General features: G+C 45.0%; 2 protein-coding genes across 5 annotated transcripts in view; both read right to left on the minus strand.

Annotated features, from left to right (window-relative positions):
• The window catches only part of LOC149466273 (uncharacterized), a 198461-nt gene that overhangs the window by 60098 nt on the left and 126039 nt on the right, over positions 1 to 12324 (minus strand). The gene's annotated exons all lie outside the window — the stretch shown is intronic.
• LOC149466274 (uncharacterized) overlaps positions 1 to 12324 on the minus strand; it is a 30569-nt gene that overhangs the window by 4561 nt on the left and 13684 nt on the right. Inside the window, exons 1-7 of one of the 4 annotated variants that reach the window (XM_089672937.1) lie at positions 5585 to 5737; positions 4954 to 5057; positions 4705 to 4844; positions 4522 to 4618; positions 2092 to 2178; positions 1909 to 2006; positions 264 to 363 (exon numbers count right to left, since the gene is read on the minus strand). The exons of 1 other annotated variant lie outside the window; for it this stretch is intronic. In XM_089672937.1, coding sequence (XP_089529063.1) covers positions 264 to 363; positions 1909 to 2006; positions 2092 to 2178; positions 4522 to 4618; positions 4705 to 4844; positions 4954 to 4987 — 556 coding nt within the window. In that variant the 5' untranslated portion in view covers positions 4988 to 5057; positions 5585 to 5737. Of the gene's footprint in view, positions 1 to 263; positions 364 to 1908; positions 2007 to 2091; positions 2179 to 4521; positions 4619 to 4700; positions 4845 to 4953; positions 5559 to 5584; positions 5738 to 12324 lie in introns of those variants that run through there. 2 more of the 4 variants (XM_089672936.1, XM_089672938.1) reach the window with 2 other exon arrangements.

The raw sequence follows: 12324 nt of genomic DNA on the forward strand, positions 1-12324 counted from the left end.
GCTCAGTGTGAAAGCAGCCTATTGGCCGAAAAGGTGCTGAAAATATATTCATATTCGTTTACATTTATGATATTAATTAAAAAGTCTAAAACAATACAAATATATATAAAAAACATATTTAAATAAAAACTGTCCATTTCAGTTTTGGTTTTCGGCCAAAATGCATCCTGAATTTTCAGTTTTGGTCCAAGAATTTTCATTCCGGTGCACCACTAATTGCTATACAGAACAAGAAGAATCTGGATTTAGCATTTATTGCTCACCTGTGCAGATCTCTGGAGGATCTTCCTCATCACTCTCCGCATCGTACGTCTCTTCTGCTTCTTCTTTCACTTCCACTTTAATATAAATCAGATTTTCATCCTGAATATAACAAAACAGTCCTGGTGTTAAACAGAATATTATACAGATTGTTCCAGAACGGTTCTGACACCCCCAGTTCACTTGAATGCCGAATGTGACAGAGGGGATCATCTTTGCTGTACCATGTGTATACCCCAGGGCCAGATCTGGGGAGGTGCTGGGTTGGGCTGTGCCCCCCCCCCTCTTAGATTTTAGTTGAGTCCTCACAGGTCTCTGATACTGCATCCACTGATCCATGAGCCAGTCTTGTGGGGGCAATTAATGCAAGAGAGCACTGTGATGGGGATACCTGATGTAAAGGGGAACTCTGATTCAGATACCTGATGTAATGGGGCACTCTGATGGGAACCCTTATGTAAGGGGGACTCTGGTGGGGACCCTGATGTAAGGGGGCAGTCCGATGAGTATCCTGATGTAAGAGGGCACTCTGATGGAGACCCTGATGTAAGGGGAACTCTGATGTAAGGGGGCAGTCTGATGAGTATCCTGATGTAAGGGGGGACTCTGGTGGGGACCCTGATGTAAGGGGGCAGTCTGATGAGGACCATGATGTAAAGGAGGGACTGTGATGGGGACCTTGATGCAATGGGGAGCCACAGGGTCTGATACAAGTGGGGGAAATTAATGTAAGCAAGCATTATGATGGGGATACCTGATGTGAAGGGGCACTCTGATTCAGATACCTGATGTAAAGGGGCACTCTGATACGGTAACTGATCATATGTTAGGGGGCACTCTGATGGGAACAGTTGATGTAAGGGGGCACTCTGATGGGGACAGCTGATGTAAGGAAGCACTCTGACATGAACCCTGATGTAAGGGGGGCTCTGGTGGCGACCCTAAAGTGAGGGGCATTCTGATGAGTATTCTGATGTAAGGGAACACTTTGATGAGGAACCTGATGTAAAGGGGAACTCTGATGGAAACATTAATTTAGGGGGGAACTCTGATGGGGACACCTGATATAAAGGGGCACAGGGTCTGATATAAGTGGGGGGCAACTAATGTAAGAGAGCACTGTGATGGGGATACCTGATGTAAAGAGGCACTCTGATTCAGATACCTGATTTAAAGGAGCATTCTGATTCAAATACCTGATGTAAAGGGGCATTCTGATTCAGACACCTGATGTAAAGGGGCACAGTGTTCAGATAAACAGTGTTGACATTATGCCCCCTGACTTTTCTTTACTACACCCCCTGGCCCTGGTATAACCCCATTTGGCTGCTTGGGGGGGGGGGGGGGGGGCTGTTGGGGAGGTAAAAAAACACCCCTCAGCTAAAAATAAATCAATATCAAAAAGGTGATGCAGGCTCTAACCCTTCCATAGACCATCCAAACCTGAGAAAAAACGACGTTTTGGCTGCAGTTGGGCTTTACTTAGAGGTCTTTTTGAAGAAAAACTGCCAGATGTGTGAATTAATAAAACATACCACCCATGTTGAAGTCAAGATTGGTGACGGTTAGGAAACTGATTCTCTCCATTCTTTCTTTTTCTATTTCTCCACAAAATAATTTAAAGGACCCTCACCCACCCCCATCTACCTGATCATCATGTTGGGTCTCGTGCCCTTCTTTTGTAGAAGCCAAGGAATCTGGGGAACAGGAACATCTCTCTGGTGTATTTTTATTACTGGGTCCACCTGTCAAAAATAAACATAACCAACGAAGATTGTGATTTCTGCAGCTAGACCTGCGATACTTTTCTTTATATGTTACTTTAGTCACCTGTGCTGATCTCCACAGGAACTTCCTCCTCTTTAATCCGCACTTGTCTTCCTTCCTCAGCTTTGATGTCTCTGGTGTCTCCGGGGTCTGTGAATAAAGATGAGAGTGAAGCCCCCTGTACTGAGATGTATGAGAGACCCCAGAGAGTGTGTGTGGGGGGAGACTGGTCACGTCTCAATGACATGATGTGAGGAGAGGCGGAGTCTAAGGGCTCCTTTACACTTCAAAATTTGGCATTGCTTTTTGAAAGCACCCTGAATGCCAATCAAAGCCCCTGTCACTAATAAAATGGTAAGTTTACAGTCCTGTTTACACTGTTTGTTCGCTTTACTTTGCTTCAAAAATTTTACCCCATGTCGCTTTCTTGGTGCTTCAAAGCGTCTCCGGAGCCTCCATAGAAGTCTATGACAAAGCTCGCTAACAGCACCTGCAGATTTTGAGAGGCTTTTTTTCAGGTTTAGCTTTTCTTTGTTTTGTAGGTATGAGATATCCCAGGATGCACTGTGAAACCAACAAGCGAGCCAGAAAGTCATCATCAGCAGTCACTTCTGGTTCATGTGTACATATATTTTGGGAGTGTCTGGTGCAGACATCTCTTCTGGTGTGCAGCAGGAAGGTGACCGGGGGCCAGACTGGAGGGGAGCAACTAGTAGATGGCACATGTGGTGTGCAACATGGAAGTGCTATAGCAAAAGGTGAGCAGGGACCAGAGAGAGAGGACTGAGCAGTGAAGGATCAGCAGAGCTGGGGAACCAGAGCAGGAGAAACTACTAATGCCTGACATGGTGCTCAGTGTGGGAGCAATATAGTGGGAAATGAGTGGGTACCAGAGAGAGAGAAGAATCAGCAAACCAGAGGAAAAGCAGAGCTGGGGGTTACTACTGAGAGGGGTATTAGCAGAGCTGGTGTTACTATTGAGCAGGGGATCAAGATAGCTGGGGGATACCATTGAGCGGGGGATCAGCAAAGATGGGATTTACTACTGAGCGGGGGATCAGAGGAGCTGGCGTTAGTACTAAGCAGGGGATCAGAAGAGCTGGGGGTTACTACTGAGTGGGGGATCAGCAGAGCTGGGGGTTACTACTGAGTGGGGGATCAGCAGAGCTGGGGTTAACTACTGAGTGAGGGATCAGCAGAGCTGGGGGTTACTACTGAGGGGGGGGATCAGCAGAGCTGGAGGTTACTACTGAGGGGGGGATCAGCAGAGCTGGTATTTACTACTGAGCGGGGGATCAGAGGAACTGGGGTTAGTACTGAGCGGGAGATCAGCAGAGCTGGGGGTTACTGAGAGGGGGATCAGCAGAGCTGGGGTTTACTATTGAGCAGGGGATCAGCAGAGCTGGGGGTTACTACTGAGCGGAGATGAGCAGAGCTGGGAGTTACTACTAATAGGGTGATCAGCAGAGCGGGGGTTACTACTGAGCGGAGATGAGCAGAGCTGGGAGTTACTACTAATAGGGTGATAAGCAGAGCTGGGTGTTACTACTGAGCAAAAATGAGCAAAGCTGGGGGTTACTCCTGAGTGGGGGATCAGCAGAGCTGGGGGTTACTACAGAGCGAGGGATCAGCAGAGCTGGGGGTTACTACAGAGCAGGGGATCAGCAGAGCTGGGGGTTACTACAGAGCAGGGGATCAGCAGAGCTGGGGGTTACTACAGAGCAGGGGATCAGCAGAGCTGGGGGTTACTACTGAGGGGGGGGATCAGCAGAGCTGGGGGTTACTACTGAGCAGGGGATCAGCAGAGCTGGGGGTTACTACAGAGCAGGGGATCAGCAGAGCTGGGGGTTACTACAGAGCAGGGGATCAGCAGAGCTGGGGGTTACTACTGAGGGGGGGGATCAGCAGAGCTGGGGGTTACTACTGAGGGGGGGATCAGCAGAGCTTTGGGTTACTACTGAGGGAGGATCAGCAGAGCTGGGAGTTTACCATTGAGCGGGTGATCAGCAGAGCTGGGAGTTACTACTGAAAGGGGGAACAGCAGAGCTGGGGGTTACTACTGAGCAGGAGATCTGCTGAGCAAGGGTACTAACAAACTGGGGATCTGATGAAAGAGGGTACCAATGAGCTGGGGATCTACTGGTTCCCTTTAAAACAAATAAAAAAATCAACACACACACACAGAGGGCATTTCCCAAGCTTCATTAAAGCTTCAAAAAAAAAAAAAAAAGCATCATCAAAGTATCACAGAAGCATCAAAAATACATCAAAATTACATGTTGGAGCGGTAGGCACTTTAATGTGTGTTACAGTGGAGGCAAGAGTAAATGAGTAAATAGAGGCTGATGGCTCCTGACCCCCCCACTGTGCACATACTGCCCCCCCATTACTGTCTACTGACAGAGGAGGAGGGAGAAGAAGAGATTGTTGTGGTGACTGAACAAGGAGGATCTGATCTGGGACTCTTCTCTGGATTTAGTGTTTATTCCTCACCTGTGCTGATCTCTGGACCTTCCTCCTCTATACATGGATCATCACCCATCATAGACATCTCTTCTTCTTCAACTTTGACCACGATCAGACCTTCTCTCTAATGAAGACAAAACATCCTTGCTAAATTTTGTATCAGAAATCAGGTGAATGTCAAGTTTAATGAGGACCTTCTTCCTCACCTACCTGGTCCTCCTGAGGGATCTCCTGATGTTCCTGAGGGATCTCCTGATCCTCCTGAGGGATCTCCTGATGTTCCTGTGTGGAGTCCCGGGAATACAGAGGATGGGGACATATCTCTGGTGGGTTCCCATTACTGGATCCATCTGTAGGAAACACACACACTGACTGAATCCATTGTTTCTATGTCTTTATATCAGAGGATGTGTGTATCTAGGTGAATCCTCAATACAAGAAATGAAAGTCTCCTCTTACCCAGTGATGTGAGGAGCGCCCGATTCTCCATCATGACGTCCTTGTAGAGATCTTTGTGTCCTTCTATATCCTTCCCCTCCTCTGGGTGGTTTGTAAGGTTCTCTCTGGAATATATTAATATTGCAGACACAGTAAGGCTTAGTTTACACTCGTGTTTGGAGGGGCGGTAAAAAATAGGTTTTTGAGCCACATTTTTGCTGCCCCAGCATGAGCTGGACGGGACTGTATACATGCCACGGCTGTGGTGCAGCAAGAAATATCCCCTGCAGGATCACCACCAAGTGCAACCCATTCAAATGAAACAACGCGCCAAATGCTGGTCTGGTGGTTGTGGCGCAGCATTGTCACCTCCTGAATGCCAGACTGCGGCGCCTGCACTGCTCCCTGAAAACGGAACCACCACAGATCACTCTTCAGAGACCAACGCAGGGGGAAACAAGCCCTTAACAAGCGTATTTTAAAAACATATTTTTTTTTCCATGGCAGTAAAGTAGCAGATGCCGGGTTCTGGTCTATGCAGATCTCTGCAGTAAGGGAAGCCTTTTGTCTTTTACTGATTTATTTCTGCAGGCACTCAGAGAAGGGGGCCTGCTACCTGATAATGTATTCGAGTGTAACACATAATTATTACCTCCTCCTCCGCACTGGACACACATTCTCCAGCCTCCCACCATATCAGGGAGTTTCTTCAACTAAAAATATTGCAGGTAACTCCTCCTTAGGTCTACAACAAAATGGCCGCCGATCCTCCTGCACTGAGGACAACCATAGCGACACGAAGTATATCACTAGATTTGAATAACGGCAGCAGGGGTCGTTTAACGAGCCATAAAGATATAATGATTTCTGTATGAGAGGAAATTAGGGCCGTCCTGCAATCGCCGCAGGCGTGCGTCATTATGGCAACCCGGAAGCAGCTAGGAGGACATGGAGCGCACAGTACGGAAGTGCGGGATCCACACGGCGGAAGTAGAAGTGCAGATCCATGATATTTATTACCAATAATAATAACAATAATAATACAAATTATATTATGATTATTAATATAAACCTTAATAATAATATCCATTATTATAATATTATTATTGATAATACAATAATAGTATTATAATAATAATAATGTCATTAATAATGATTATTAGGGTAATATTAATAATCATAATATAAACTGTATTATTATTACTATTATTAATAATAATAATAATAATAATAATAATATACATAATAAATAAATTGCATACTAATACCATTTAGATTATTATTATTCAGAATAACATTAAAATTATGACAATAATAATATTATAAATTGCATTATTATTATTATTGTTATTATAAATAATAATAATCTAAATTGCATTATTTTTATTATTCAGAATAATGATAATCTAAATTGTATTATTATTGTTATACATAGTAATAATAACATGCATAATAATAATAATACCATTTATATTATTATTATTATTATTATTATTATTAATAATAATAATCAGAATAATATTAACAATGATGATAATGATATTATAAATTGCATTGTTAATATTAGTATAAAGGATATTATTATTAATAATAATAATCACAATATATATTGCATTATTATTGATAATAATATTCATGGTCATTGACCGTACTGTAGAGTTGCCTATTATATACATTATAATCACAATATATATTGCATTATTATTATTATTATTTATAATAGTAATAGTCATTATTATTATTAACAATATTCATAGGTCCTCCCCCATCCTCTGGAACTCACTACCCCAACCCATCAGACTGTCACCTTCCCTCCTCACCTTCAGGCGCTCCCTGAAAACCCACCTCTTCAGGGAAGCCTACCCCACCCTCACCTAACTGCTGCTCTCCTTCATTCCTCCTACCACTCCATCCCCCACAGCCACTTCCTCCTGTACCACTACCCCTTCCCTCCTAGATTGTAAGCTCGAAAGAGTAGGGCCCTATAACCCCTCGTGTGCTGTTTGTAGTTGCTGTAATGTTTCATGTATTGTCCCCCCCTCTATTGTACAGCGCTGAGCAAACCCTTTGGCGCTATATAAACTCAATGTAATGTAATGTAATGTAATGGTCATTGACTGTACTGGAGCGCTGCCTAGTTGAAGTTGTTTAGCTGGTAAGCTTGTTTAGTATCTTAATGTTTCTTTTGTTTCTCTTTTGTGTTTTGGGTGTATCATGTCGAACCAGAGTATGCTCTGTTTTGTACTCTTTATTTCCTAAAAACCTAATAAAAAAGATTTTCTAAAAAAAAAATAAATGTTATTTTTGTTGTTATTACTATGTTTTATTATTATTACTATCATTATTATTGCTGTTGTTATTTTATACAATTATTTTATTTCTGATACACACTTTTACATTACTAATAGTCACAGGTGTTGCCAGTATATTACAGCCAATCAGATTTCAGCTGTAATTGTTCTAGTGCTTGATAGGAAATAAGCAGAATTTTCTGATTGGCTGCTATAAGCAACATCCCAAATGTCTCTTTCCCCCCCCCCTCCCCCAGCCCAGACTGCCCCTACAATTGTTCACCTTGTCCGGCATCTAAAAGTCAGTCTATGTCATTGTATCTGATTTTTATTGTTCTCTGCAGCTTTAGGATGTCTCTGGTCTGTCTCGGTGCACATGACCTCCTCGATGTGATCGCCGCCATGCACCTGTTCCCAGCCGGAGCCCAGGCAAGGAAGTACAGAGGGGCCTGTAATGGAAACTGTCAGTGGTAGGCCGTCGTGTTCATGAACATGGACAACATACAGGTAATGCAGCCAGTTAAGACTTCTGTCCTGCTCTCCAGTTGTGAGTCAGCTGATCATATCACGGAGTAGTCCGGCCCCCGAGGTCCCATCAGGCCCCTGGGAGTCATGCTTGGGGCTGGTCAGAGTCTTGGTGTGTGTCCAATTTTCAGCACATTGGGTGCATTGGCAGCTCATTCATTTCAATGGGCCGCCTTGACCTAACCCATGTTACAGTACATTTCATCATACGACACGGATAGACACGCTCTCCCGGTCACTTGCAAAACAGACTCTCTCAGTACATCATAACAAAAAAAAAAACAGAAAAAAACCCCAAAAATTCCCCTTTCACTGGCAGTCGGTCATATTGGGAGGGAGGCGGGATCTGGGGGAACCCTTGTTGAAGGGAGCTTCCAGATTCTGGTAAGTCACCCCTCGAAGACTCCCACAACCACAGCCCAGGGTTGTGGGGAAGAAGCCCTTGTCCCATGTTGGGAGCCCCCCTACCCCAAAGCACTTCCCCCCATGTGGAGGGCATGTGGCCTGGTTCAGGAGGGGGCGCTCTCTCGCTCTCTTGTCCCCACCCCCCTCTTTCCTGCCCTGTCAGGTCTGTGCTTGGGTTTGGTTGGAATTTAGGGGGGACCTCATGCTTACCTCCCCATTTTTTGAGGGTGGGTTCCCCTTAAAAAGTCCTACCATGCCTAAAGGGCCTGATATGGCTTTTAGGGGGAACCCCACACACTTTTAAAAATGTTTTTTACTGTGGGATCTCTCCTAACCAACCTACCAGACCTAAAGGATCTGGAAAGGATTAGGGGGGGGGGGGCACGCTTTTTTTTTAAAATACAAGTCCTGCTGCAGCCGATTCTATACATTGTACAGATGTGCAACTATGCAGGTAGTTTAAGGATACCCCCCTCAGGCATGATATTTAAAGGAATTTTTATTTTCTTTTTTTATCTTTAAGCAATGACAAAGGACGGCCCCTTTAAAAACGGTACATTTTGAAAAAAATGTTTTCACCGATTCCTGTCCCTCAGGGCGTTCCCTGAGTCCCCATACCCCTTTTATGGCCAATAACTTGCATATAAGCCTTCAAAATTGGCACTTTTAGTTCAAGTCCCATAGACTTGCATTATGTGCGAAGTTCGGGTCAAACTTTTCTTAGGTTCGAATGTTGGACCGTGAACCAAACCGGGAGGGGGTGTTCGGCCCATCACCAATATAGGTACCCAGTAACATCCTGAATGCCATGTAAATTTCCATATGGATGCCTCCTTCAAGAATTTAAAGTTTACCTGGTCTCCAACCTTGCTCCTTGTAGTTCACTACATCCTGGCCTTTGTAAGGTCATCCACCCCAGCAGTATACCCGCCTAGCTTTGTCCTCTTTCTGGCCTTTGTATGGTCATCCCCACCAGCAGTGTACCCGCCTAGCTTCGTCCTCTTTCTGACCTCTGTATGGTCATCCCCACCAGCAATGTACCCGCCTAGCTTCGTCCTCTTTCTCGCCTTTGTATGGTCATCCCCACCAGCAGTGTACCCTAGCTTCATCCTCTTTCTGGCCTTTGTATGGTCATCCCCACCAGCAGTGTACCCACCTCGCTTCATCCTCTTTCTGGCCTTTGGTCATCCCCACCAGCAGTGTACCCACCTAGCTTTGTCCTCTTTCTGGCCTTTGTATGGTCATCCCCACCAGCAGTGTACCCACCTAGCTTCGTCCTCTTTCTGGACTGACTATGCTGGCTGTCTCGGTTGGTGTCAGTGCACAAAGACACATCCCCTGATCCATCCACAGCTATCCATTGGTCCAATGGCATTACCTACATTAGAATGAGACCCATCCTTGCCCTCACCCAAGCTGGAGGTGCAAAGAACGGTGATATAAAATAGAATTCTCCCTGTTTATTTAAATAATTTTTAGTTTTTTTATAAAAAGACTATTATGGCTGTTTTGTGAAATCGTTTGAAGACCATAATCATTTCTACCTGATTTTTGCACAATTGGAGGCAAAGTCAGCTTGCCACATGTCACAATTTCAGTATACATTTACCAAACCCATGTAATGTGAGGGTGTAACTAAACAGTCCATTAAATGTGTAAACTAGTGATGCATTGATGTATCGGCTGCCGAAAATTATCTGCAGGCCAGCCCCTCTGGAATTTCCCCCTGCTCTAGAGCTTTGGAGGAAGGTCTAGAGGCAGTGGGTGGATCTGAGCAGTGGCTGGCTTGCACTCTTGAAGGATCCTGGCCAATCCCTAACAGGAGGCTTGGAAAGGGGCCAGGACAACTCTTGGAAGGGAGCTTCTCTCCACTGACATCTCTTGAGAACCCCTTTCATTTTGGTGATTTGTACCCCCCCCCTTCCCCCTGGATGCTACTATACTTTACTAAAAAACCCCGCTTGAGGCTGTCTGCACCCACAGACCCAGAAAACCAGACAACTTTGTAATGTATACTGTATGGCCAAAATATTGGCTATATGTGACCATCACTCCTATATCAGCTTTGCAACCATTCCTGAACCACAGAATTTTCATATCGAGTTGGTCAACCTTGCAGCTGTAACAACTTCCACTCTTCCGGGAGGACTTCCCACAAGCTTTGGAGTTTGTCCGTGGGAATTAGTGCTCTTCAGCCAAAATAGCATCTGTTGAGAAGACCCGGCCCTAAATCAGCAGACCACTCACTTCGGTTCCTCCACACAAAATTTCCGATATCTCACCACTGGGATCTCCAGAGAACCCCTTTCTTATTATTATTGTTCGATGGTTCTTGGTGATGTAAGGATGTAGGCCATGGCAGCCTCTCAGTATAAAAACAGTAGAACAATTACGCCGAATCTAGTTGATGTAGAGTGGGCTTGTACAAGAGGTGACCCCTTGCCTCCCCCCCTTCTCCAATGCTTCCATATAAAGTTACTGTTCCAAAAAGCCCTACTTGAGGCTGCTTGCACCTACAGACCCTGAAAACAACACTACCGGCAATCTATACTATATGGCCAAATATTTAGGGATACGTGACTGTCACTCCTGTATGAGCTTGCTGGACATCTCATTCTGAAACCATGGAGCCTTAATATTGAGTTGGTCAATCTTGAAGCTGTAAAGGCCTCAACTTTTCCGGAAAGATGTTCTACAAATTATGGACTGTGAGGGAATTTGTGCAGCCAAAAGAGCATTTGTGAGGTTAGGTACTGATCTTGGAGAAGACTCAGCTTGCTATCAGCAGGCCGCTTGAGTTCCTCCACACCAGATTTCAGATATCCCACCACTGAGATCTCATGAGAACCACTTTCATATTGGAATTGTCTGTTGTCAGGGGGTTCTTGGTGATGTAAGGATGTAGGCAATAAAAGCGTTGAACAATTCCACCAAACCTATCTGATATGGAGTGGATTTTTACAAGAGCTGATTCTCTGCATCCCTTGGATGCCTTTAAAACAATGATACTGTAAAAACCCCAAATTAAGGCTGCCTGTATCTATAGACCCCTTAAACAAGACTGCTATCATTGTCAATTTATAGTATATGGCCAAAAAATGGGGATAGATGACCATTACTCCTGTTTGAGCTTGCTGGACATCCCATTCTTAAATAAGGGAGCTCGTTGAGTTGGCTAACCTTTCAACTGTAACATAATCCAGTCTTCTGTGAAGATTTTCCACAAATTTTGTTTGGGGGAATTTGCCTTGTTCATCCAAATGAGCATTTGTGACGTTGGGCCTGATGATGAATGAGAAGACTTGGCTCAAAATTGTCATTCCAAGTCATCCAAAAGGGTTCAGTAGGGTTAGGATCAGGGCTCTTTGCAGGACATTTGAGCTCCTTCACACCAAACTCATCAAAAACCATGTCTTTGTACGAGGTGTGACAAGTTAATTCCCAGAATGGACTGAAAAAAAATGTTTTTGTAGGACCATTGTCGTGGTGGAGAATCCACTTGCCAGGAAAGTGTTTTGGTCTTTTCCTCCGAACATATTCCCGTAACCTGTTCAGAATTTCAAGTAACAATGTTGCTTGACCGTTGTGCCATGTTCTATGAACTCATAGTGAACTATCCACTTGTCAATAAAAAAAAACATACCAGTATGACCGTACGAGGGTTCACACTCATTTCCTGCGTCATCATGGGCATCTTCCCACCAGTGGTGTATTTAGGTGTTGTGCTGCCCTAGGCAACACAAAAATCGGATGCCCCCCCCCCCCCGGGAAAGAGAGAGCCTGACACCCACCAACACCAGGCCTCCAAAGCCTCCCCCTGCGGCCCTTCCCTCCCACTAAGAGAGCCTGACAGTGATCAACAACACCCCTGCTCCATCCCCCCACCTGAGAGAGACTTCCACTAACACACAACTCCCCCCCCGGAAACAGAGAGAACATTTACAGCTCTGGACATCCCCGGGAACGACAGTTAGGCTCTGCATACACCATCAAGCAGCCTCTCTCTCGGATCCCACCTGGTCCCCATGCCGCATATGTCCCTTCTTCCAGGGGGCAATGCTGCCCCCCCTAAAAAATGCCGCCCTAGGCAAATGCCTTGTTTGCCTTGTGGTAAATACGCCCCTGCTTCCCACCCCTCCTTAAACCGCCTATGCCATTGAAAAACACTTGA

This window comes from Staurois parvus, unplaced genomic scaffold (genome assembly GCF_062004578.1).
Source record: "Staurois parvus isolate SC_StPar_1 unplaced genomic scaffold, SC_StPar_1.0 ptg000132l, whole genome shotgun sequence".
Lineage (NCBI taxonomy): Eukaryota > Metazoa > Chordata > Amphibia > Anura > Ranidae > Staurois > Staurois parvus.